At 32.6% G+C, this 27751-nt stretch overlaps 1 protein-coding gene across 3 annotated transcripts; it reads right to left on the bottom strand.

Moving 5' to 3' along the window:
- Window positions 1-22: 22 nt before the first annotated feature.
- LOC106074770 (lysine-specific demethylase 7A-like) lies at window positions 23-26498 on the bottom strand. 3 transcript variants are annotated; one of them, XR_008777575.1, is made up of 24 exons: window positions 26378-26487; window positions 24567-24652; window positions 24376-24437; window positions 24198-24256; window positions 23182-23345; window positions 22943-23084; window positions 21512-21710; window positions 21035-21139; window positions 20429-20574; window positions 19843-19949; window positions 17433-17527; window positions 16900-16917; window positions 12479-12574; window positions 11584-11790; window positions 10595-10890; window positions 9564-10018; window positions 8712-8814; window positions 7146-7303; window positions 6623-6715; window positions 5483-5598; window positions 4973-5078; window positions 4244-4321; window positions 1717-3881; window positions 23-1597 (listed from the first exon to the last, which is right to left on the bottom strand). XR_008777575.1 is itself a non-coding variant. In XM_056026905.1 (23 exons), the coding sequence occupies exons 1-23, from the start codon at window positions 26479-26481 to the stop codon at window positions 3799-3801; spliced, it is 3078 nt and encodes a 1025-aa protein (XP_055882880.1). In that variant the 5' UTR covers window positions 26482-26498; the 3' UTR covers window positions 23-3798. The 3 variants fall into 3 exon arrangements, 2 of the variants coding, with proteins under 2 accessions (XP_055882880.1, XP_055882881.1); XM_056026905.1 differs by having other exon boundaries at window positions 23-3881; window positions 26378-26498; XM_056026906.1 differs by lacking the exon at window positions 16900-16917 and having other exon boundaries at window positions 23-3881.
- Between the last annotated feature and the right edge of the window lie 1253 nt (window positions 26499-27751).

Genomic DNA, 27751 nt, shown 5'->3' with positions numbered 1-27751 from the left:
AAAAAGACAAAAGAAAGCCAAGAACCATTTGTTCATTTATTTCTAAGTACAATTGTAAAAATAGAATAACTGGATTTATAAGGAAGGAGCAAACACATTTTTTTTCTTCACACAATTAAAACATAGTTTTTTAATGTTTTTGTTTGTTTTACATGTAATTATTCGAATAACAAATTCAAAACATTAAGACAAACAAGAGCAATGTCTCTATATCATATCAAAAATGTTAATATATATTTAATTATCTTCTTTTTTGAAGTAATGTCTGTAATCTATAAGATAAGATATATATGTGGACACACAAAAAAAAAAGGTTTTTACTTTTGTGATCTGGCAAAACTTTTGGTTTATACACAATTCTGCAAAGTCAAGTATTACACTGCAGTTGTTTTTTTTATCAGTCAAGTGAGAATCAAAGCCCTGAATAAGGCAGAATGGAGAGAGAGAGAGAGACAGTGTTATGCAGACATCAAAAGGGCTAAGGCATGAGAAAGGGAAGGAAAGCTGCCCTATCAGATAAATGACTTACATATTTACAAACAAGACCTGCGGCAATGTCGTTCAAGAAGAAGCAATACAAAATTTTTCAATGCATTTGTATCATTTATTTATTTGAGAATGTCAGTGTACTGTGGTAAAATGGCAGGCTAAGAACAAGACTGTGTGGTTTTTCTACACTTCAACAATCCATATTTACCAAGATTTTCATTCAAACAAAAGATGGTCAAATGATTTTGTTTTTCTAAGTTTCACTTCAACTTCCAACAAAGATCTGGCTACAAACTAAAAGAAAGAGTCAACACACACAGAACATGTTGAAATGAAACAAACATAAGTGAGTGCTGAGTGGGGGGGGGATGGGAGGGAGGATGTGACACAATGAAAGCAGGAGGAATGAGAGAGTGACACAATGAAAGCAGGAGGAATGCGAGAGTGACACAATGAAAGCAAGAGGAATGAGAGAGTGACACAATGAAAGCAGGAGGAATGACAGAGTACATACAATATTTACAATGTAGTTTTACCTAGCACTCACCTACTTCTCTTTTATATTCATAACTTAAAAAAAAAAATCGTCATATAATATAATAACCAAACTGAATTAGACTCAACATACTCAAGCTCCAGCATTTGACGCAAGTATCAGACACCATAATCTTTGATTAGAATGGAGATGCTACAGGTGATTTTTTACAATGAAATAAAGATGACAATTATGAAAATCTAAAAAAAACTAAGCATTTTTCACATGTAGTAAAACTATTGGAAACAAAACCAAGACATACAAAATATCTTTAAAATGCCATTAACAGCGAATTATTGATTCATTATTACATTTTATTCTGTAACAAAAATGTCTTCAAATAGATCTGACCTATTAATCCATTCAAGTCAAAACCGTGATCCTGAGTTAATCTCACAGTCTACTGACCTGATGATGGTAGAAAGGTATTACTCTCTAACATTCTTATATATTTACAAGCAGGCATGCGCAAACAAAATAAATCTATTTATATAAATAATTTCAGTAAACATGAGATTACTACATATTTAATCACATTTTATAAACTTGCAGCAAGTTAATGCAATTTTATAACTAGGGAAATGTAAAATGTTTATAACATTACCTAATAATAAAAAGATAAGTGTGTTTACTCAATTTATTTCTGTTAAATTAACTTCCTCAATTTTAAATACATTTAGTCATAGTTTCACCTTTATCAGTGAAATGTAGACTTGTGTCAACAAGTTGAAACACTGACAAACAAAATTTCTTAAATTAGTGATGAAATGTAACCATCTAAAAATGTGAACAAAAATATTATTATATAATAATTATTTTAAGAAAAGTCAAACATAATTGTATTATTAGCACTACATTCAAAACATCAATCAACAGTTTTATATAAAACAAAACAAAATCAAAAAGTTTCAAGAAGCAATGGTGAATGGAAACAAAGAAACTAAAAAAATAAATACAAACATAAATGCTGCCTTTTTTTTTTGAGAAAAGTTTTAAAAATCTGGCCAGCCATCATGTCCTGACATATGGCAGTAGTCAGCTATGACCTCAAGGTCTCTAATAGTATAGAACATGTTTAGCAAAGCACCACATAGCATACCATCTACTTAATGTGCTAGGCAATCTCCAGCTTGAATAATATGCAAACAAAATGCAAGCCTGCCCTATTTCAAGTTTATAAATAAGTAAACTCTCCTGGCAATGTAGTTAGATGAGACAATCATTCTCAATGTGAACTAGACCAATTAATCACATGACCATTATCAGCTTAAAGATTTGAGGTGGCTAATTAATAATAGCTACTGCACTTGAAGAGTGTCTGTTTAAAAAAAAAAAAAATTCCCCCCCTCCCTCATCTGTTTTAAAAAAACAAACAAATTCAGTTTTCCTTTTGACATATTAAATAAAGCATATTCTGTTGTCCTTATAAGTCATTTTTAATGAAGCATAATCGGTTGTCCTTAAATGTAATTTTAAATAAAGCAAATTATTTTCCTGTTTCTGTCATGTTGAAACTGAAAATAATTAACAGTTGATCCCACTCATATATTATTTCCCTTTAAAAGATATGAAGGAAAGATTCAAATAAAACAATGTATCACTAAATTCATACACCATTTGGCAACAATTGATCCAGTCAAACAGTATAAAAGTGTTTACAGCATCAGACCAATCAAAATACTGAGACTTTGCTCTGCACTAATGATGTGCCCCAAGGTTTGCATATTCTTTATGCTGCCTCTGACTATCAGAGGACATATTATAGGTGTAGTTAGTTCTTTATTTAGTTGATGGTTGGGCATAGTATCTTTTAATAGACCATGTCAATCAGAGTAGGACCGTCTTTGTCAACCCAACTCTAAAATGTGTTTTTTTTTGTTATGAAAAATGTTTTTTCTTCAACTGTTATTCTATTAAGAAAAATAAATCTATTCAAGTGTAACATATTAATTCATTAGTGTCTTCTGAACTCACTAATTTCATACAGTCAAAAGTCAATTAGATATGTATAAGTTACCAATATCAACTATACGATATTAAAAAAACCCATAAAAAATGGACATTCAATTTTGCAATATTCTATAAATAGAATGAAAAAAAAAAACTCCCAAAAAACTCAACTATATTACCTAGTTGAGAACTAGTAAAATACAAATATTTGTAAAGCTCAAAAGTTTGAAAGAAGGCAGTGTTGATAGAATGAAAATGTCCATATCTCAGTATCATATGAGTACTATAAGTCTTACATCTAGTATAAAGTCATGCTGACCCACAATCAAAAACTTAGATAATAAAAATTATAATTACCAAATAATTTATGAATAAGTTCATTGACAAATTGAAAATGATCTCCACCATTGGACAAAACTATTTGTTACTAGAAGTTTAAAAAACAAATAATTATAAAAATACTTGGTAAAAATCTTTTTCTTCAAATGTGGAAAAACATTTTTTTTTTAAAAAGTAATTTTAATTAATTTAAATGCACTAAAAGCAAGAATCCCCCATTAAAATTTTTACCAAATGTTTCAGACAACAGAATTGAAATCCGCTTGATAAAAAGAAGAAATAGAAATAACAGTTTCAAGTAAAAAAAAAATGGCCATAACAAGAGAAGTTCTAATTAGCAGACATATGTAAACTGAGTGTAGAAGGTAAGGTTGTGGATCATTAAAACATACACATCTACCCAGTGGGAGGGCATTATCATGGACAACAATGTTTTGCATTATGGTAAGAGTATCCCTGAATGTCATTGGACAGTATTGCACAAACTAATACACCATCTTTTTTATCTTCAACAACTTTCCCAGACGCTGCTTGGCAGTAGCGAAACCTTTCTTGGCCTTCTTGGCAGCTGAATGAAAGAAAATAAAAATTAAGAACAATATTCATTGCTGATTTGACTTTTTGATACCCTTAATTTAATATCGCAAAATGGAAAATTTGAAATACAAGGAAAACGTCATTTCATTCTAAACCCCAGCTAATAGTTGGCAGCATTTCACAACTTATGGTTAAACCTGTGAGGGTCTTAAACAACCTGAAAGCAAGATGTGGACATTTGTTGATTTGTACTTTCTTACAGAACTTAAATTTCAGAGCTTTATTATCATAGTTCATTAGGCAAAGTTATGTTTTATTTTATCAATTTTTATCATAGTCATTCTGCTAAATTTTGATTATTGTTTGCTAGTCCTGGTAAAAAAAAACATTTACCTTTAGCTGCTTCATTGGCCGCTGCTATGCTGGCACAGGGATCCACAGGTCTTTTGATGCCAGGGCGAAATGCATTCACTAAAAATAATCAATTGTAAATGTTCAGATTTCATAAATATTGTTATGAGTAGAAGAAAAGAAGTTTAGCATGTGTAATTAAGAAGTTTAGCATGTGTAATTAAAAAGTTATACATGTGTAATTAAGAAGTTTAGCATGTGTAATATAAGAAGTTTAACATGTGTAATTAAGAAGTTTAGCATGTGTAATATAAGTAGTTTAACATGTGTAATTAAGAAGTGTAGCATGTGTAATATAAGAAGTTTAGTATGTGTAATATAAGAAGTTTAGTACGTGTAATATAAGAAGTTTAGTATGTGTAATATTCTCTTCATCCTTATCACACTATTGCTTATCCTACTGCACTTAATATATGCTGCAATCAGCTCTATTCTCAAGCAAAGGCACTATTTTGAAAAAGCTGGTTTTATACAAGAATATTTATTTTGACTTTGTCTCTGAAAGCAATATTGAGCTGCCAAATGATTTTCTCCAGCTCTTGTCAGCCAGATTCTTTTAAACATGACACTTTCTTTGTGTTTGGCCTTTTTACTATAAAAATCTTTATTAAAATAGTAATACTGTAATAATTCAATAGGTAGATGAGTAGAAGTTGAGTTTAATTGGATATTTCCTTAGTGATGCGACAGTACATCCAAAAGCAAGCATACCTGGAACATCCAAAGCAGTTGATGGACCTGGTAATGGTTCTTCTTCCAACTCTATTTTTTCAGGAACTTTTAACTTGGCTCCTTTCTTGATCAGTTTTTTGTCAGACTAGACGGACGAAAGTAAAATAAGTTTCTTTCACAAACATTTTAAAATCAATTTTTCAGACATTTACTAGAAGGAAAAAAAAAAAAATTGCTCTCCTATAAAATGATGTGTTAAGCTGCAACTTTGATGAGTGATACGTTACTAAACCTAACTAGAACTAAAACCCATGACCTAGCTTATATGTAGCATAGATGTGTTGAAAACCATGCGAAGAAAAGGCGTGAACTGCTTTGTTACTATACTGAGGAACTAAATGCCTAAAGTAAGCAAACAGTCTTCTCTCATACTACTTCAATAAAGATCCACAAAAGCTATTGAACCAAAGCCAAATGAGCAGGCTACTGAAGAAAGAAGAAATAAAAATCAAATCCCAGTACTAACAAATCTGAGATTGCCAGACTTACAGGTAGATTCTCTGCTAGTTTTGCTGCTGTGTTTGCCAGAGTGGAGGATAGTGACTCTTTCTGAACACCAACTCTATGTTCTCTCTCAGATTTGACCATGACAGACTGAATCCTTGCTGCAGATATTAACAATTTAAAGATTTGCTTTGGCAACTAAAGTGCAAACTTTCAAACAATTTAAGTTTCAGATATTGTAGATAATTCAAAATGTAACAAGAAATTGATTGAAAAAAAAAAAAAAAAAAGTAAGATATCTGAAGTGAAAGACTTTTACAACAGTTAAATCAAACCAGATTTATTGTAAAACAGTTATGACAACAATGAACTTGATTAGCACTACTTTTATAAAGTTGTTATGACAAAACATTATATTAGGATAGGTTCATTCAAGTGCTATTGGTTTTACATAATATAGGTGGTAAGAACAATGACTGCTGTCTTTCTTTGGTGGCACTAGATGATCTATACAATTTTAACCTAACTTTTCAAAATAGAAGTCAGGTAAGTGACTAGTTCAGTGCTTAGCTTCTAAACCATCAGGTTCAAATTTTAGTGAAGACTGGGAGGATGAACTTCAGGATTTAGAGGATGCCCCTGAGTCCATCCAACTCTAATGAGGAAAACAAAGGTGGATTGTCATTTTAACCATTAACCCTTGTCTGCCTTATAGATTGCAAGGTCTGAAAGGAGTACTTTTGTTTTTCTTTTCCAAAATAACTTTCAAACTTTTTAAAATTACTAATCCAATAACAAGATGAAGATATCATTTATAACACACATCAGGCCCTAGTAAAAAAAAAAAAAGAATAAGTTTCCCTTTCAGACATTGTGATCTATGGGTCAGAGGATGTAAAGGTCATCTGCTTCTGTAAGCCCATGGTTAACAAGTGTGTCATGTTGTCAGCACAATGACCAACCGCCTTTATTTTTCCCCAACTAATGTCAGGTACCCATCAAAGCGGGGTGGACTCAGGGGTGCCCTAAAGATTTAGAAAAACAAAATCCCAGTCTTCTCCAGGATCTGAGCTCAGGACTCTCCAGTTTGGAAGCTAAGCACTTCCAAGACACCATGTGATCCAGACGCTATTACTTGACTGAAATGATTGCTTGAAGCCTAATAAATGTGAGAGAACTCTTTACCTTTTGGACTCCAATTGTCATCTTTATCTGATGTTTTTCTTGATTTATACTTTGGCTCTCCTTCTTCATCAGAAAGCTCAAATGATGGATAAACTGTTGTTTTTTTTTTAGATTAACAGAAGATTACTCATTAAAAACAAAATTGCCAAAATATCAACTACTGCTCATACTAAGCTGTATTATTCTGTTAATCTTTTTCCCATCTGTTTTATGTCTGCTATGTTCTAAAATTGCCTTCAGTCTACAAGTTTGTTATCAGCAGGACATTAATTCAATTATTTTTTATCATTATTATGCATTAATGTGATGAACCTTACTATTAATTCAATTATTTTTTATCATTATTATGCATTAATGTGATGAACCTTACTAATAAACTAGTTACTAATAAGGTTTGGCAACTATACACATTTCTCCTCTTTATCTATCTTATTTTCATAATTTATTTGGGGGGAAAAGTATTTAACGATTTTTTAAAGAATAAATTAACTTACTATCATATTATATGTCAAAATGAACTCACCAAATTCTGAGTCCCTGTAGCAGTCTGCCATCAACTGCTCCTCTTCGTCTATTTCCGCCTGGACTTTGTTCTCTTTTCCCTCAGAACTTTTAGTCTGGCTGCCTGGACTAGAACTTAGTCCCATTCTGCTCATGGTCAGCATGCCAGCAATTGCATCCCTGGTGCAGAATTAATAAGTTGTTACAGTTGCATCTCAACACATTGACAGACATAGCAGTTCTTTCCTTCAGTTGAAAATTGATGCTTTTTTTTACCTGCACTCTTCTTACTATCAGAGAGAAGTGTAGTGCCAGGAGAATGAATTTGTAACACAGACAAGAACTATTTCCCAAAGCTTACAATTATGTATTTAAGTTTCTTATATCAGACTCCCTAGCCAGACACAAAAAAATTGAATGTAACATTTTCCAATGTTTCCACATTCACTGCAATTCTAATATGAATCACACTACAACTGAATAGTTTTTTAGATTAAAAAAAATAAATTAATCACACTACAACTGAATAGTTTTTTAGATTAAAAAAAAAAATTAATCACACTACAACTGAATAGTTTTTTAGATTAAAAAAAATAAATTAATCACACTACAACTGAATAGTTTTTTTTGTTTTTTTTTAGATAAAAAAATAATCACACTACAACTGAATAGTTTTTTTTAAGATAAAAAAAATAATGAATCACACTACAACTGAATAGTTTTTTTTAGATAAAATATAATAATTATTAATGGTCTAGAAAATGTTCTACCATTCAATAAAATATAACACATATGTAGGTCAGAAAGTGTGTACATTTAATAATTCTCATTTTATACACAACTAAAACAAATTGTCTGCAGTTGATTACATGGATTAAAAGATTCTCCAGTCATGTATTCTGAGAAAGCAAAGGGTTCATTTTAAGCATATCAGTAAGGTGAAAGAAAGATGACACTTACTAAAAGCTATCCCGACAAGACCAACGCCTAATCTTTCGACTCAGGACTGGACACAACAGAATGCGACAACACATGTACCGGAAGTACAGGAAGCTCAAAATTGAACCAGTGAAATCTGCCCATGTGGAGTATCACCGGAGAATGCCGACCACGTCCTCCAAAACTGCTTTCTTTACCAAGAGGCACGTATAAGACATTGGCCCCAAAACACCCCAAAAGAAAGAAAACTATATGGAGAGCTCCCTGATTTGGAAACCACTGCGCAGTTCATCTCATGTAATGGTCTAGTCATCTAAACACTCCAACATAACAAGAGAACGAAGAAGAAGTAAGGTGAAGGCTTTGAATAATAATTAAAAAAAACCTAACCAAAATGGTCAAAGATAAAAGGCAAGGAATTTTTCACATCCTAACATTTTGAGTTTGAGTTTTTGGCACATTGGCAAACACGTAGGCCATGTTGTGCCCATAATCCTTCAAGGATTACTCTCCCTTCATATCACCAGAGCTAAATTCCTTACAGTTAAATCATTAAAAGCAAGGTCTATTTACAGTTAAAATAGTAAATGAGTGTTCAAACAAATACAAGGCCAAACTTAGTATTGGCCACGTCTATATCAGCACTAACCTAGTTCCTCCGTCCCCACTGTAACCACTAGCAGTCAAGATGTCACTGATGCTTCCATTCAATCCTCCTTTGATTGTGTCTACCTCAGCATCCCCTGCTGGTCCTGATAGAAACCACACAATACATCAATACATCCATACACCAATTATCTTTTTTTTTTAATACAAGCTTGGCCAGTGCAAGCAAAAAAAAAAATACATTTGGGGAAAACTATTGTGAAATAAAAATAAAAGCAAAATTTTAAAAAATGTAATATAAATAATTTTACTTGATACTTTGATGAGACACAAAACCAAGGTTCTCCACTCTTTTTGGACAGAAGTCATCTGCATTAGCACCCTAAGAAATAGGTCGCTCAATTTTTTAATCTATGAACATTGTTCTGTATGCTCCCTCTACAGTACCTCCAAAGATAATATTTGGTACTTCCCTGTTTGTTTATTGCACATAATTCAGTTACTCTTGTTCATTCATTAAACTACGTGTTTGTGGCATGAACAACTGTTTTCTTCTCCAAAAATCAAGCACTCTGCAATCTTCTACAGCATTTTCTCTAATTACTAATAGGAATGAATTCACATTAACCCTCAGTATGTGGACCAAGACATGGCAGAAAATATATTGGCCAAAGTGTCTTTTCAGTTTCAATAAGAGAAAATAAAAAAGAAACAGCGTGAATCAAAGACCTTTGCTGTGGTCTTGACTCAAGTTCCCAACAGCATCTAGCAGTTTATAGTTTTCCAAAGCATAATGTTCAAATCAAATACTTTACTTTTTGTTCATCCGATATAGTGCATTCCAAATTTACACTGCCAGTCATTTACTAATTCATCATATTTTAGAAATATTTACCATCAGGTCCAGAGCTTAGTTTGCGCTTCAAAGATGCAGGCTTTGTTGCTGATGTGCTCTTTTGTGATGAAGACTTCTTTGGCTTCTCATCCACAACTAGAACCATTTTCTCACTGTCAGTATCACTGTCATGGTCAACAGATTTAGAAGATTTCTTTTCTTTTGCTTTGGGCTTCTTCTCCTCTGGAGATTTTTTTCTTTTCTCCTTCACTTTGTCTTTCAATTTCTTCGATGACTTTGACGAAGATCTCTGCTCTTTTGTCTCTTTTGAGGATTTCTCACTATCTGTTTTTTTCTTGGTCTTATGTTTGCTGGAACTTGTTGACTTCTCTGGTTTTTCCTTCTTGATCTCCTTCACGTCTGCTTGTTCAGGGGAAGACAATTTGCTAGTCTCAGGCCCTAGTAGCAAAAATTCTTTAACATTCAATTTCTTCTTGGGTTTCTTCTTGTCAGTGCTGAAGTTAAAATCAGAATACAGTTTTTATTTATGAAACAAAAATTATTTAGTGAAATGTTAGAATACAATGTAGCGATCTAATCAATTAAGTAAAACTGTCAATGTTTTAAATCCAATCTAAAAAGTAAAACTGTCAATATTCTAAATCTAATCTATGAAAAACTGTTTATGTTCTAAATGTAATCTATGTAGTAAAGCTGTCAATGTTCTATTTATGTCTATTGGTATTAAAATGAATATTTCAAAAAAAAAAATAAAAAAAATAAAAATAGTAGATGTTAATAGTACTTTTTAAGTAATTGATGACCAAAATAGGAATGATGATGAGTACTAAATGCAAGACTAAAAGAGATCCCTCTTTAATATTTTTTCATTTCAATTTAACTTTAATCTGAATAATCTAAGCACTTTTTTATTTAAAAAGAATCAGAGTGATCAAATTAATTAATTAACAAATAGATATATACACAAGGATTGTATTATTATTCTCACAAATAAAATACTGAATGATTGAATAAATACATCAGTACTGTATGTATAAATTCACAAATGATAGACCAAATGATTGCTATACCTGACCATCTTTCCATTGGATAGCTTGAATTTCAGACACTGTGGAATTTCCTTCCCAGGGGTACTAGGTTCAGATTTGACCACCTCCTTTTTCTCTTCTACTTCTTCCTTCACTTCTTTCTTCTTAACCTTGTGGCTCTCACTTCTGCTCTTGCTGCCTTTGGACTTGCTATTGGAGTGCTTCTTGAGCCCATCCTTTTTGTCTTTCACATCTCTCTCCGCATCAGCCACATAGGCCCCAGCTTTAGGAATTCTTACTTTGAGGCTTAGTGTGTTGCTGGTGTCTTCATCTTCATCCTGAGAGAAGAAATCAAAGTTGGAACTGAAATTGCCTAGTGCTGTGATACTGTTCACAACATGATTTCCTATTAAGATATTCAATACTCTTACCATATTCAACTTGCAGTTATTTCAAAGTTTCAAAATAAGGTATGTATAGTCCCCAAGAATTTAAGTTAGATTCAAAAGTGCTGAAGTATGACAATAAAGAAGACAAAGAAAAGTAGAAAGCAATCTAATATATAAAGCAGAAAGTAAGGCGTATGTACATATGTATGTATGTCCCAAATAAAAATCAGAACCGATTGACCAATCTTGATAAAACTTGGCATAAATGTTCCTTTACAAGGACAAATTAGTAAACAAAAGTAAACAATATGTTTGGTTTAACAAGGTACAGCAATAAAAAAAAAAAGTAAAGCTTTCCAAAATAATTTAACTTTGCAAAGTCAAAAACAATTTCTTGCCATGAAATATACAGGTTAAAAATCTCAAGATAAACAAAATGTATATTTCCCAATCTTAAAGTTATTAGAATAAACTCCATCTTTTAATATATGGCCATGTCTTGATATTCAGGTATCTATTTTTAGCAACAATCAATACTTTTAAAAATTTATTAGAGACAATCACCTCAAATCAATACTTTTACTGTTTACTAGAGACAATCTCTTCCAATCAATAATTTTACTATTTACTAGAGACCATCACCTCAAAATTGTAAATCTTTTCTCTTTGTTCCTTATCAACTGCAGTCTTGACTTTCTCTTTAGTGGCCTTCTCAGTGTGCAGAGATTGCTTGGTGTGTTCATCTAGAATGTCCAGACCTTTCACTTTCTTTACTGATTTGCCAGATTTTTTACGCTGATCTTGTTTCTTGGGACTTGCATTTTTAGATTTTTTGGGACTAGACTTTTTCTTCAAAGAAAATTTGTAAAAATAGAATGAAATTTACAACTAATTGAAACAAGAAAAACAAACCAAACAAACTGATATAGTTTTTTTTTTTTTTTTACATGTTATAAAAGTGTGTTTAAATTCAATGTCTTTTTTTTTCTGTACTTATATTAACTTGTATAAAAAAAAAAAAAAAATTCTGATTAAACCATTGGTAGGGCAGATAATAAAGTTAGCTGTTTCACACTCCAATGACTGGAGAGGTTTGGTTTTTTTAAACCCCCATTCTATTAAAGCGTCAAATATTTATTTCAAAAAAAATATTGTGAGATAATTTTGATTACTATGAAGCACCTAAGTAAAGTAACCCTTTCAGACTTTGAGATGTATAAGGCACATGATGCTTCTGTGGCCAATGGTTAACCAGGGTGTCATGTGGCCAGCACAACAACAAACTGCATTTTCTTTCTCCAAGTCATGTCAAGTGCCCATTAGAGTTGGGTGGTCTCAGAGGTATCCTAAAATTCATGAAATTCAAAACCCCAATTTTCACAATTCCAACTCGAGATTCCTTGGTTCAGAATCCACTGCTTTACCACTCAGCCACCATGCCCCAAAGTACTGCTTCTTGATAATTTTACATGCTTCAAAAAACTTATTTTGAAACTAATGCTGTTAAAGAGATCTCCATTGACAAAACATTTATTACCGTGTCATCAATTTTTCTCACTTCCTTTTGAATCTCTTTCAACACTTTTCCATACTGGATGTAGTCAGCTGTATCTTGTTTGCTCACTTTGGCATACTGGAACAAACATGGAAATTGGGTAAATGTTACGTCTTTACTCAAATATCAACCCAGAAAAATATCAATACATCCACAATATCAGTAAATGGACAAAATTGTTTATTAAATCATTTAAAAATGCCAATCCAGAATTGTTCTTATAATGCTAAAAAAAAATTACAACAAAAAAGGCATTTAAAATTAATTTTTAGAAATAAATATCTATATTTTAAAATTTTTGTCAAAATTAAAAAAAATGGTTATGGAACTTTTATTAGTTTTATACCATAATAGTAACAAATTTTTTTTTGTATTTGATCTGAGAAATGATAGAAACTTACAGAGACCATTGATTGATTAAACCTTCACTATAAGAACTTTGAGATTATGACCAAGATTATACTTAAAATGACTGCATTCTCTAGGAATGGAACAAAAAGGATGATATAAAGAATGAAGAAGAAAGAAAAACAAATGAAATGTTAGATTCATGCAAATGGGATGGGAGGGAAAACAATTAAAAAAAAAACAGAATGTAATCATCGACCCAACATTCTGTTCACATCACATCCAAGTGCATCATCTTGATGTTTGTGTTTATACAGAACACAGGAGAACCAAACCCAACAATTTAGTTCTTACATGTGGTTTTAGTAATAAAAAAAATAAATCAGGCAAAGCCTACTCATAATAAAGTTAGTGCCAGGGAAGATCACTAGGAAAACAAACAAAGCTTTTGTTAGCAGACAGTCTCATATTTAATAAGAGCATTAGATTATTTTCTACTATAAATAATTATTTATTTATATAGATAAAGTAAATAAGAATGAATACAATATCAAAGGCCTGTCACCTGTCCAGCAACAAAGTGCATTTCATCATCAACAACAGCAACACAGATATCATGATATAGTACAACACAGATATCATGATATAGTACAATATAAACAATTTATACCAAGAGAACTAGCACGAGAGATCCTCTTCAATGTGCATTTAATTCTAACCTACTATCTTAGAACCAAGAAAAAAGGAGGCCCTAGAACATTAAGTGTTTATTTAAAAGGTGTTTCTATCTTAGAACCAAGAAGAAAGGAGGCCCTAGAACATTAAATGTTTATTTAAAAGGTGTTTCTATCTTAGAACCAAGAAAAAGGAGGCCCTAGAACATTAAGTGTTTATTTAAAAGGTGTTTCTATCTTAGAACCAAGAAGAAAGGAGGCCCTAGAACATTAAATGTTTATTTAAAAGGTGTTTCTATGTTAGAACCAAGAAGAAAGGAGGCCCTAGAACATTAAATGTTTATTTAAAAGGTGTTTCTATGTTAGAACCAAGAAGAAAGGAGGCCCTAGAACATTAAATGTTTATTTAAAAGGTGTTTCTATGTTAGAACCAAGAAGAAAGGAGGCCCTAGAACATTAAATGTTTATTTATAAGGTGTTACAAAGAAATGAAAGACTAAAAAAGTATTAACGTACATTACAATTTTCATAGTTCAAAGTAATGATCTGATTAATAAGAAATTGAGAGATTTTTTTAAATCTAATTAATTGAGGTTTGCCTTCTACAATGATTTTCTGAGATCACTTCAAAAAGATTCACATTTTAAATTTATAGATTTCATTTTAAAAATATTAAATCAATATTTATTTAGAATCTAACTAGATGTTAAACAATAACTAATCTAATTATTTTAACTGTTGTTAATTTTTTCAAAATAAAAAGTTTAATTTTGACAAAAATAATTTCATCCCCATTGTTGAAAATGCAAAACAAAAATAATTTTTGTTTTATAAGTTTCAGAGTTCCTAGCCTAGAATTACTGTAAGCTACAAGATGACAGGGGGATATCACAAAAATGGTTACTAATAGCTATCCAGTAGGACGTAATCATCATCTTTTTTAAAGTAACGTCTGTATTTTATAAGATAAGATTTTAAGTCACTGTTTTAACATGCATGACTAGATTGACCTAGGAACAAGCGTAGGACATAATCATCTTCTTTTTTGAAGTAATGTCTGTATTTTATAAGATAAGAACAAAATCTAAACTGTATTGCTATACTAATTGTTCTTTTTTTTTCTCTCACATTATACATTGCTTCATTTTTCAATCTACATCTAAACTGACCACACAAAGTAGACCAATTTTTTAAATTTTCACAAAGAATTCAAACAAAATTTCATAGCAGCATCTGCCAAAACTATCAGGCACATGTTTGCCAGACTAGAAACATTAAAACAAGGGGAGATAAAATTGTCAAGAGTTCCAGTATTGAAACGTGTTAAAGGATGAATGAAAGGAGAAACCGAAAAGAAAAACAACTCTGACTGTCACTAACCAAAAACAAAGTAATAATAATAAAACCTCCACAAATAAAAGAAATAAATCAGAATAAACAAGTTTTTAAAAGTTCAAGTAAGATTGTTATTGCTGAAAGTGGTAATAGATATAAGCACTCCTCTATCTATAAAATGCTTCCAATGGTATGTGTCTCAAAAAGCCTCTGACAACGAATCTAACTTCTGGCCTTCACTGGTGGTTCATAGATCAGATCTGGCAGAACTGTTAATACAGAAAGGAGAAAGGGCAAAGACAAGAAACTTTAGGGATTAGGGGGTCATTAGCATCAACTGGCTACCCACCTTAGAGAAGGAAAACTCTAAAATCCAAACCACTTCTGTCTTACGGCTGTATCTAAACATGGAAAAGGCTTCAGAAATCAGGAATCATTGACACTTAGGCAGCTTGCAGCACACAGTGCTACACACTGGCTAAACCTGTGACGTGGATGATATCAGAGGTGTATAGTGTACCTGCCATTCCTTCAGACATATCAGCTGCAAGGAGAAGGGGGAACTGCTGTGTTGGTGACATCCTTATGACCATAGCTAATGTCCAACTTTCATTTCAATTCAATGAGAAGAACCACAGCCATTCCACGACTTAAGGAGGCCAAAACAACATCAATGAAAAGTGGGAAAGAGAAAAGAAACAAACATACAGAACTAATCAGAACTTTAGTGAGTGCTATTTTAGCTACAGTTATCAGTTGACTGTACTCTGAGGTACAATGTGTATTTTTCACTAACACAAATCAAACAGCAAACAGAAAAACAACAACTATTTTTCATAAGCAGCACGACTGATGTGAAGATCTATTGCAAGTTTAAGAACTGATTCAGACTCTAAACATTCTAGATGATAGAAAAAATGTTTTGAGACTTTATAACAAAGTCAGACTATCTACCAAAGCTACAAAAGCAAGTGAATAAAAAACATTAACTCTTTGTCTCTGGAAGTATTTTCAACATTTTGATGGAATTAGATTTACTGTCAAGCTTCTTTCTTCAAACCTATAGACTAACAAAATGTTGAGCTTGGTAGAAAGATAAAATACATAATGAAAGCATCACGTGACACTATTTCCTTTATTAAGAATGTTATCTGCAACGTAAAATATGACTACAAAATATTTTTGAAAAAAGATTTCAAAATCACAGGTTTAAAGGAAAAAGTAATTTTCTTTTGACAATGAGAATTATAGTTCATTTTCTAAAATATTTCCATAAGTAACTAGTAAATAAAAAAAAACACCTCTCTAATAAAATAACAATAAAATGCTTGTAAGAAAAAAAAGGCATACAAATTTTACATGCTCTCAAGCTAAAAAAATTTAAGTAGCAAAAAAACATGTTTTGTAATTAGAAAATAATGCTGCAGTATTCAATTTGTAACCAGAAATGAAATAAGACATTTATTTACATCAACCAAGGCACAAAAGCTTTTTGATGAAATTAATGATGGTATTATCAATCCAGAGACAAAGAGTTCAGATTAGTAGTCAGTGAGACATACTACTTATTTTATATTGTAAGAGATTTAGAAGAAGGTCACTACTTGCGATCTATTGATGTACTAGTGTTGAAAAATTGATTAGAACACCTTTAAAATTCATCTTTACAATTTCAAATTAAATAACAGCAAGATAATTAAAAATTGACATATTATTTGATTGACAAGTTATCATTAAACTGGTACAAAGCATTTTATTACATTTTTTTTAAAAGCTTCGATTCAATTTATAGACATTAAAATTTAAACTTTAAAAAAGAAGAAAATTCTGTAATTCATATTTTATTCAAATGCCCAGTCATGCTTTTTTTGAGATTGAAAAAATATAAAAATGTATTAATGAAAAATTGTGAAAAAAATATATTGAAAAAAAAAAATTAATTAAAAAAAAGCTAATCTATTATTTAATAAGCCAAGTCAAAGACGAGTACATGACACCAGCTGTATATGTAAATGTTGGATGCAAGTGACACGATGATTCACTCACAACATATTTGCTGGTAAGCTGAAAAAGTTGGATTTTTTTGGGGTGGGGGGTGGGGGCAAGGGACAAGATAGGAATGAAATAAAAGATAAATATTTAATCAACATAAAAAAAATATTTTGAAACATCCATATAAATAATGGAAAAAATTTTGTTTCTTTCTAGAAAAAGATTTAGAAAGTGTTTGCAGTTTAACTATTTAAACTGTTTAAGCAGAGAAATACAATGAAGAATGTCTCGATTAAATCAGTTTATATAGCTCATTATTGTCATTCACCGTTAAACCAGTGCAAAAGCAGCTAATGAATTATCAAGACCCATACACTGTAATCACTGTGCTAAACAAGGATTACATTTATTTCAAAAGCCTAAATGTATGTTTAGGTAGCAGTGTTAATATTTTATTTTTTAGATAATGCAAAAACTATTTCACTGATTGTTGAACAAAGTACCAAACTGTAAAGCCAGAATTCGAAAAGTAATGTATTGGGCCTAATCACACAGCATTATAACAAGACAAACACATTCTTACTTACATCTTTCCTCTGAGTCCAGGCTTTCAGACTAACAGACAAGGCCCTGGCACCCTCCACCAAATATTCTGGGGGTCTTTTCCCTTCTTCTGTATAATCTGAGAAAGTGGTTACAAAATGAGGTACCCTCACAAAAAACACAATATAAGCTAAAAATGATAAAAACAAAAAAAAACCAACAACATTAATGCCATAAACAGATCTTAATTACACATGTAATATGTAATGATATTTATAAATGATGATTTGATAATGTAATAAAGCTGATCAAAGGTACCCTTTACAGATCTTGTAATTTACGAGAACAGAAAATGTAAAGCTCATCACTTTCTATGAGGGTGTCAAGTGGTCAGCACAATGACTAATTAACTTAACCCATTTCAGTTGGGATGAGTCCCAAACCCAGTCTTCACCTGGATTTTATCTTGAGACTCATCAGTTCAGAAGCCAATTACTTAATCACTCAGCCTTCATGCTCCACTTTAACATAAATATGATAGTTTGAAAAATTGGTTTAACACTAGATATATGTCACCAAGATGAAACATATATATTATAACACCATAAAAGTAAAAAGTAAATTTCCCCGCTCCACTTTAACATAAATATGATAGTTTGAAAAATTGGTTTAACACTAGATATATGTCATCAAGATGAAACATATATAACACCATAAAAGTAAAAAGTAAATTTCCCCGCTCCACTTTAACATAAATATGATAGTTTGAAAAATTGGTTTAACAGTAGATATATGTCACCAAGATGAAACATATTGTTATAAACCTGGTGGTGGCACAGATGGGGGTAGTGGTGTGAGTGTAGTCAGCCGACGCAAATCGCCCCAGGCCAGCGCTAGACGAGCGGTCAACCGTGACGAGCTACGACGGTCAGCCGAGACGAGTGTCAACACGGCGGTTCGGGAAGGATCGACGGCGGTCCGGGAAGGATCGACGTCGTGAACAGAGCTCAAGAGCGTCACGAGAGTTGTAGTCATCTGACCACCTAGAAACGTCGAGCGGCGTTCTGTCCGGTTCGAGAAGGCCAGTAGGGACCCTATATAAGAGCGGAGGTGTCGCAGTTCAGAAAGCGGGTTCACGACAGGAGTTCAGAACACAGTCGACTACAGCACAGTTCAACGGTGTGGTTCTGTACGGAGCATTACAACGATTCAGTGCGGAGTACTGTCAAGTACAGTTGAGACGAACGGCGTCTTGATCTTGGTCTGCGATCGAGTCCGACACAACGAGTCCAAGTGTGTGAAGTCAGTCCCGAACTGTTGAACCCAGTGCAAGCCCGAAACGAGACGGAGAGGCCAGTGCAAGACTTGATACGGCGGAACGGTGTTATCAGAGAGATATTTGTTATCGCAGAGCTATTTGTACTGTTCTACGTGCTGCCAATTGTACAGTATTGGCTGTTATTTATGGACATTAAACCTTTACGTTATTTTGGAGCCCTGACTTGTCAAGTTCTTTAAGTTGGTGGTGTATGGTGCAGTTTGCAGAGAGCCTGGATAGTGAGATTCGTAACAATATATAACACCATAAAAGTAAATTTCCCCTTTCAGACCTTGTGATCTATCAGGCAGATGAAGTAAAAGTCATCATTTCTGTGACCCACAGTAAACAAGGGTGTCATGTGGCCAGCAAAACAACCAACCGCCTTTACTTTTCCCCCAACTTTTTATGTCAGGTACCCAAAAGAGCTGGGTGGACTCAGAGGTGCCATAAAGATCACAAAATAAAAAAAAATCTTTGTCTTCAACAGGATTTGAGCCCAGGACCCTCAGTTCAGAAGCCAAGCACTTTACCACTCAACCAGCATGGCTCCATGATAACTAGATTTAACCCTTGTTCAGGGTACTAGAAACAGACCCTAGATCTGATATAACGCAGTGGCTAAACAACAAACAAAAAATGCAAACTGAATATTGTGATTGCGGAATGACTTGTGACATCAAATGCATTAAAAGTAAATAAGCAAAGTTCCCCTTTCAGACCTTGCAATCTATAGGGCAGAAAAAGTAAATGTCATCTGTTTCTATGCCCAAGGGTTAATGAAGGGAAAAATGGCCAACTGTCTTTACTTCCACCAACTAAAGTCATTAGAAATGGTTGGACTCAGGATTTAAAAAAATCCTGAAATTCAAAGTCCCCACTTTTTATATATATATATATATTTGAACCAGAGACCCCGCAGGTTGAAAGCTCAAGCACTTTACCACTGGGCCACCATACCCCTTTCAATCTTTTTTTAAGTTCCATGTGGTTTGTATAGGCCTATAGTTATGTTGTTCAAATATCATAATAATGATAATAATTATAAAGCTATCTACATAACACTCAATCACTAATAAGCCTCGATATATTGGTTTACAAATAAATATACTATAGATTAAAGACATAAACTTCACCTTTTAAAATATCCACTAGACTTTTGGCAGCATACCAATTCATTGTTTCATAGGAAGGAAATAAGTATTTCTCTGGGGTCTTGACATTCTTTTCTATTTCATAACATCTAAAGAGAGCATATTCAAAAATTGTCTTAAAGAGTTTATTGATTGGGCTTGACATCTCAATGTAAAGCATAATCCCTAGTGTATCTCCACAAAATAAAATATAATAATAAATAATATAGTATAATAATGATAAATAATAAAATTCTGCTGATAAAAAAATAATATTCCCAGTTAATAAAACTTGTTTGTAAAATGATTTGGATGTGCCTTCAGATTTGAAGATAATTACATCTTATCTCAAACCTCCCACAGGATGACGGGGGATAGCAGTGGGTAAGGTTCAAACGCAAGACCAACGAGACCACCAAAAGACAGCCCAGAGCACGTACAACACAACCAGGCAGCCACTTCACCTTAATAGGAAGCAAAGTTTCCTTTTCTCCATGTGTAGTTTAAAAAAAAGGTTTGAATCTGAGGAGAGTTAAACTACTTTTGGAAAAAAAGAAGTTGGAAGTAAATAAATTTGAAACCAACTTACTGCAGCTGTAAAGGTATGTTGTAATTATGTAAGAAGTTTCCCCCAAACACTAGTGTGTCTATAGGTGTAAACACGGCATGGATCCAGCCAGTGGGTATAAAGAGTGTGTGACCTTGTTTCACAATCATCCGGTAGCAGTTGTCAACCTGCACACATACACAAATATTATTAGTTTACTCAATAAACATAAACTTTTAATTTTATAATTTGTGGAGGTCAAACCAGATTTGCAGGACTTATTACAGTGTTTACAGTTTCAACATTTTCTTTCCTAAAATTTGCTGCTACATGATCCATCAATGAGCATGAGAATTAATTATAACAAGCACAGAGGCTGCGGTTCAAGAGCAGAAGTTCTGTGCAGGAAATTGAGCCTGTACTATAAGCAGTTTGTGATAGCAGGTGGATTGTTTAAGTACCAATTTTGAAATACACTAGTTTCCTAATTGATTTTATGTTTCTTTTTAGATCTTAGATCTAATACTATTACCATCATCACAATTACTAGAAAGCTAAGTCATAAATCTATTAATTATTCTGGCACCCTACATCATTCTGAAGCTTATAGAATAATGTCAAAATGAAATAAAAAAGAATCAATCCTACCTGATCACCAAAGAACATTTCACTTTGGTTAGAAGAAGACAGCCATCTTTCATACAGCATCAGGTTACTCTGCGTTGGTCTAATCAAGTAAAATACTTTCTCCCCCTGAAAGGTAAAACCAATAAGCATTGTGACACAGAATTCACTTTTGTAGTCAACTTTATAAGGTAAACTTTTCAGTGAGCTACTCATGAAAAACATATCCACAAGTGCAGCAAGAAAGCCACTTAAGTCTTCACCTTCTTTAATCTTAGAATAATAAATTTGGTAATTATGTTGAGTTAATTATGTTATTATGATGTCCTCAAAATAAAACAGTTTCCCACCAATTAGTTTTACTATGAAAAAAAATAATTTTTTGTTCAATTTTTTTTCATTGGTCTTAAGAAAGAAATGTTATAATTGATTCTTGTCAATCTACCACAATGCTAAAGTTGTTCTTTCCACCATCTATAAGATTTTTTTTTTAAAGTTTACCCTTAAAACATGGTACCAGACAGAGGTTCCACCAAAGTCTATGTGAAAATCTGTAAAGCTGTCTTTGACCCCCATAAGGCAGTACTTTTGAACCTCTGGCCTGACCAAGGTGCAGTCCTCAGGTAACTGTTCAGGCCACACATTTCTGGCCCAGCTTACTTGTCGGATAATGTTGGGTGGCTCTACAAACTCCGACAGCCTAGAATTGAATAAAACATCAAACAAAATATTAGATCAAATAGCCTAACTGATGATTCAAGCCTAGTAAATAGGAGTATTTAATTTTGAATGTAGTCAAAGTTTGTAATAATCAATTTATTTCCAATTTGGTTAATGTTTGGTCCGAGATACACACGTTTGTATTTGGAACTGAACAGAATCACCCCCCCCCCTTCAACCATCCTTACAATTTAAGTCATTGGTGTTTATATGCATGACTGAATGCATGAAGCATAGGAGGCAATCATCTTTTTTTTTGAAGTAACGTCTGTATTACATAAGATGATAACGATCATGCCAATGCTAAGAGACATGATCTGAAAGTGGTGGACATAAGACATTAATGATTGGCAAGATACAATCTTAGATTAGACCACAGAAGTGGTGACAAGGCAAGCAATGTTCAGCAATGCAGTGATGATCTCAGCCATCAATATACTCATCTAAATGACAAAAAATGACTAGTTTTGTAAACATCGAGATGGATGCCACTTTAGCAGAAAAACAAATGGGGCAAAGAATGCTCCTCTAGAATAGGGCTTCAGAACAATAAGAGGAGGCACAGTGGTACTTTGGCTGAAGGAGATAAACCAACAACTAAATGATATAGACTTCATATACACTATCCCTTAGAATTGCTAGGATTGTATAAATTAAGGTCAGTTCAATTAGCGTTTAGGTTTTCTACTGCATATAAAGATAAATAGGCCATTATTCTATTTGAGCTAAAAGCTTTTAATTTTTAAGTAAGTAAAATAAAAAGTAAAGTAAATCGTACAGACCTTGCGATCTATGGGTAGAGATGATGTAAAGGTCATCTATGTCTATGGCCAATGAGGGTGTCATGTGGCCAGCACAATGACCAATGATCATTACCTCCCACAACTAATGTCAGGTACCCATAAGCATTGGATGGACTATGACGTTCTAAAAATCCCAAAATACAAAATCCCAGTCTTCAATGGAATTCAAACCCAAGACCTCTCGATTTGGAAACCAAGAGCCACCATGCACCCACTTTTATAATAACCTTTCCTATATGTCACCCCTCCCCTCCCCCCCCCCCCCCCCCCAAAAAAAAAAACTAAAGCATTTAAGCATTAATGAATATCTCAAGTTTCATGCTTTATGACAGGAGGTGGTCATTCTACTTTACATTCTTTAAAGTCTAAAAAAAAAAAATGAGAACTCTTACTGCTGAAGGAGACCTACTTTGTGCCAGAGAACTCCAAACTGATAACATTGAGAATTTTGTCTCTGTTGGGACTGTTGTAATATTCCGTCCATTCTCTCATTAACATTTTAATATCATCCTGTCTGGAAACATTGATCACATCAATTTCCCTCATGGAGCCTAAAAGAAAACACATTATTGTTATTAACTGAAGAAAAACAATTTAAAATAGTTGTTTCATTAAAAGCAGTTTATGTTTTATTCATTTTTTACCTACCTACTAATTGTTCAATTTCTTGAATAGAAATGGAAGGAGAGGGCAAAGTTATTCCAAGCCCATCTTTCTTCTCACACAAAATCGGCACATCGAAACCTTCTTTATCAAAATATTCTGGTGTGATTTGATTCCCATGAAGTCGTTTAATGGGTATTTCTTCAGCACTTAAAAAAAAAAAAGCTTTTAATGTTTTTGTTCACCCAAAAAGAAAAACATAAAAAATACTTTAAAAAAAAAAAAAAAAGCTAATACAAAATGTAATTGTATCAATTAGTTTGGATCAGTCATGTAATTAAATTTGTAATAGATAGATCTACACCAACAACAATAAATCTGTGCAATTAGAAATATTTTTACCAATTTTTTGTTTAGAGCTATTTCATGCTTTTAGCTTTCTCAATATACTATGACCCTATCACCTATCTGAATCAGTTGGGAAAATGGGGAAAGAAAGGGAGTTAATATAAGCTTTGTAAAAAAAAAATATTCACTTCATTTAAAAATAACTATAGAGTCAGGTGTTTACATCAGATATATATTAGGATTTGGAAGAAATAGCAGCACACAAAGAAAATAAAACACTAGTGCCCCTATGGAAATGTGTAACCCAGGGATTTTTTGTGATGGTACGCACCGGTACGGCATACTGGCACCTTTTTGAAAATAAAAAAATTACTTTTCTAGTATTTAAACGTATATTACTAATTTTTAGTAGTTAAAAGTTAGGCAATCAACTACTGAGTTCTGGCACCTATTTTCTTTTTACAAAAAAAGCACTGGTATAATCACACCACAGGTTTCAACAGAAACTAACCTAATAATGAAAATATATGTCTTAAAAATGGTACATTCCTTCTAGAAAAAGGTTAAAAGTCCCCAATGTTTTTAACAGGAAAAACAATAGAACAAGAAAATAAAAAGCTGAGTGTACTTTAACATGAATGAAATGAACATGATTAAATAGCACACATCTACTATACATTCTTTTCAATACAAATAGCTTGCTGAATGCTTACCTGGGAAAAGACCTGTTTTTAAGCTCCTTAATAAATACCACTGTTCCAGTTTGCACAGCCTATAGAATAAATTTTCAAATTAGAAAATATATTTCTTTGTAAGAAATAATTATTAGCTTTAATAAGGATATTGTGGCACCCAATGCTTTGCAACATAAGAGACTGTGTAATTACTTACTGTTTTAAGTTTTGAGCCATCTTCTGAATAATCATGCCTGTGCCAGTTTCGTCTGTGTTTCACTGGAAATTAAAAAAAAATATATATATAAATGTGATATCATAAAGATTTCAAAAACAATTTCAGTTCATTTCTCTCTTTCTCTCTATATAATATATATATATAAAAAAAGGTAAGGTACCAGTACTTACAAACTAGTGGTCCATGTTTGAGTGCACAACTGGGACAGTGATAGATCTCTATATCTGCTGCTTGGTGTTCCTGGACTCCAACACACCTGAAGTCACAAATAAGAGAATCCAAAGGAATATTTTCAGTATAACCCTCAAAATTATATTTCTACTTATATAAATTATTTATAACTTTGTAGCGATTATTTGAATGTGTTCAAAAATACAAACAATTAAGATTGATCAGCCTTAGCTGAACTTTTATTGATTTATTTCTAAAGAAGTAGTATAAATACATTCAAAAATGGATTTTAAAAAATTACAGAAGTGGTTTACTAATATATTTTTAGTATATTTAGAAAGTAAGGGGTGTTGCATAGTCCATGCATGCACATGTGTGTGCATGAGAAGTTAAATTGAATATTGTAGGGGAACACTTTTACAAATCACTGATGTGCCTGTTAAGGCTGGACAGAATCCAACATTAAGTAATTGAGTCAGAGATTCAAGATTATTTGTGTGGCAATGCAGTGCAATTAACAGAGGAAAGAGAAAAAGAAGAAAGTTTAAGCTAAGTAGTAGAATTTGTGTAGTCTTCTTATCTTATCTTATCTTATATAATACAGACGTTACTTCAAAAAAGAAGATGATTACGTCCTACGCGTCATGCATTTAGTCATGCATATTAACCAATGACTTAAATTCTGCCAAGTCACTGGTATTCCTGACTAGCTCAGGCAACCCATTCCATGCTCTAATAGCACTAGGGAAGAAGGAGTATTTATACAAATTTGTCCTAGCATATGGGACGAGGAATGTGCCTTTTTGCATCATGTCATCTCTGTCATAATAGCTGGTTGTTTTGTTTTTTTCCTAAATCATCAGACTATTAGATGTGACTTGTAAATAATTGTGGTTGAGTTTTTGTCATTATTTATAAGCTTGCCAAGAGTAGACTACCTTTAGAATGTTTCGCCCTTATTTAGAAAAATATATATATATCATGAGCATATTTATGTGTATTCATTTATCTTAATGTTCTAAAGATTGAGCATTTTATAATACAGCAAAAAAAAAATCTCTTATACACTGAGTCTATCATCTATCATCTTAAAAATGATCTAGCTAGGTACTCTGATTTATCTGATAGATATTTTATTTATAGATCTAGAATCTAGATAGAATTATATTATATTTAAATTGTGGTGATAATGAAAGAGAGATAGATTTAAATACTAGATCTACTTCTACTAATTTAAATACTACTTCTACTAACTTCTAGATCTAGTAATTATAGTCAGTGTACAGTCACAAAGTGTGTATTATATTACATATATCTAGTAAATAGTATAGTATAGTTACAGTATAGTATACTATATAACTATATTATTTTATTATTATAAGTAATATAAGTATATAGACTATAAAAAAGGACTATATTAACTATATAATACATTAATAATAATAGTGTCTATAGACCAGTGAGTGAGTGAGTGACACAGTGAGTTTAAGTACTTTGTTACTTTAAGTTTAAGTAGTCTAGAATCGAGTCTAGATCAGTAGATCTACTAGTTTTACTGTTTACTAGATCTAGAGTCTAGATCCTAGAGAGTAGAGTCAGTAGAGCTAAGAAAGTAAGAAGAGTTACTTAGAGTATTCAATTAAGTCAATAAGACTCTACTTGTCAATGTCAGTAGACTCAGAAAGACTGACACTTTTTTTCTTGAAAATAAGTTAAAGTTGAAATAAATTTTATAGATTAGATTTAGATTCTACGTTGACTAACGACATAAATAAAACTTAGAAAACATCCTTTAGATTTCTACACATACCCTCCGTGAAACCAATCCTTACATACATCACATTCAATCATAAATCGGGTTTCATCGTAAGGCATTCGACATAAACAATAAACAGGATCGTTTTCGGAAGCCATTTTGAAGAAAACACATACACAAATTATCTAATCTAAAAAGCTAAAGAGCGATAAAACAAACCATACTGACCTATACAAATAGCGCAAAATTTATAGAAACAAATTCATTCACTCATTTCTGTCCCTAATTGCCCTAATTGACATTCGTCGTAGAGGTGCTGTGCTGTAGCCTACTTGTAACAGTTCGCGTAACCAAATCTCGGTCAGCAGCTGTTCTTACCAGGATATCAAGAGAGGCCGGCTCATTCTTTCACGTTGTCTAGCCAGCTTTTCTTTGGACGACTGTTCGTGCTCCATCAACTGTACATGAAGTCAACTTGAAAGATGATTTTTGTTGACAGTGAGTCACATATGTCTTACAATATGATCAAACCAGCTCAGCTTTCGCTTCGTCACAGTATTGAGGAGTTCCTCCTTTTTGCCATTCAGAGTGTTCACCTGTCTTGTAGCATTTATTATATAAGGACTGAATTCAATTTTCAGCCTCAACATTCAATGTCCCAATTCTACAACGATATTGGACTCATATGAGTAGAGACCACACTAGCGAAGAATAATGCTTTAATTTTATTTGGAAGCTGTTGTTACTCTTTTCATATTTTCAACAGTTTGCTCACGACAGCAGTTGTCAAGCTTAAACGGGCCGTTTTTATCCCTTGATCTCTTTTATTGAGCCTATCTATCTCTTGTAAAGTTGGAGTGTATTTAAATATCAACTTTTAAAAAAATGTTTGACCATTCAGCTGTATGCAACACCTCCACCACAAACGAGTATTTTGCTTTTTTTTTCAGCACAATGTCAACTGCTTTAGCAAAAGCATCTCTTTTTGAAGATTTGTTCCTGGTCTTCATTTTCTCCAATGCGGTCTGTTATATAAGGACTGAATTCAATTTTCAGCCTCAACATTCAATGTCCCAATTCTACAACGATATTGGACTCATATGAGTAGAGACCACACTAGCGAAGAATAAAGCTTTAATTTTATTTTTCAGCACAATGTCAACTGCTTTAGCAAAAGCATCTCTTTTTGAAGATTTGTTCCTGGTCTTCATTTTCTCCAATGCGGTCTTTAACATCTGCAAACCTGAGACTGGGAATAATCTGCCCGTTTATGGTCAATTTAAGATAGGAGTAAATGGCATGGAACACCTTATCACGTTATATCAATGGCATGGAAAACTCCATAGCTGCATAACCTTCTCATCACCTGTTATATTAATGGCATGGAAAACTCCATAGCTGCATAACCTTCTCATCACCTGTTATATT

This window comes from Biomphalaria glabrata, chromosome 4 (genome assembly GCF_947242115.1).
Source record: "Biomphalaria glabrata chromosome 4, xgBioGlab47.1, whole genome shotgun sequence".
In the NCBI taxonomy this organism is placed as follows: domain Eukaryota; kingdom Metazoa; phylum Mollusca; class Gastropoda; family Planorbidae; genus Biomphalaria; species Biomphalaria glabrata.
The sequence above is the reverse complement of the archived record's forward strand: the minus strand, read 5'-3'. Positions and strand labels throughout refer to the sequence as shown.

What these genes read in the sequence shown, in the direction of transcription:
- LOC106074770 (XM_056026905.1), bottom strand. Translation starts at nt 26,481, where the DNA reads ATGGCTTCCGAAAACGATCCTGTTTATTGTTTATGTCGAATGCCTTAC. An exon ending in ATGGCTCAAAACTTAAAACA is followed by an intron (nt 24,257 to 24,375) that starts GTAAGTAATTAC and finishes TTTATTCTATAG; the next exon opens with GCTGTGCAAACTGGAACAGT. An exon ending in ACTAAGCTCTGGACCTGATG is followed by an intron (nt 8,815 to 9,563) that starts GTAAATATTTCT and finishes GGTTTCTATCAG; the next exon opens with GACCAGCAGGGGATGCTGAG.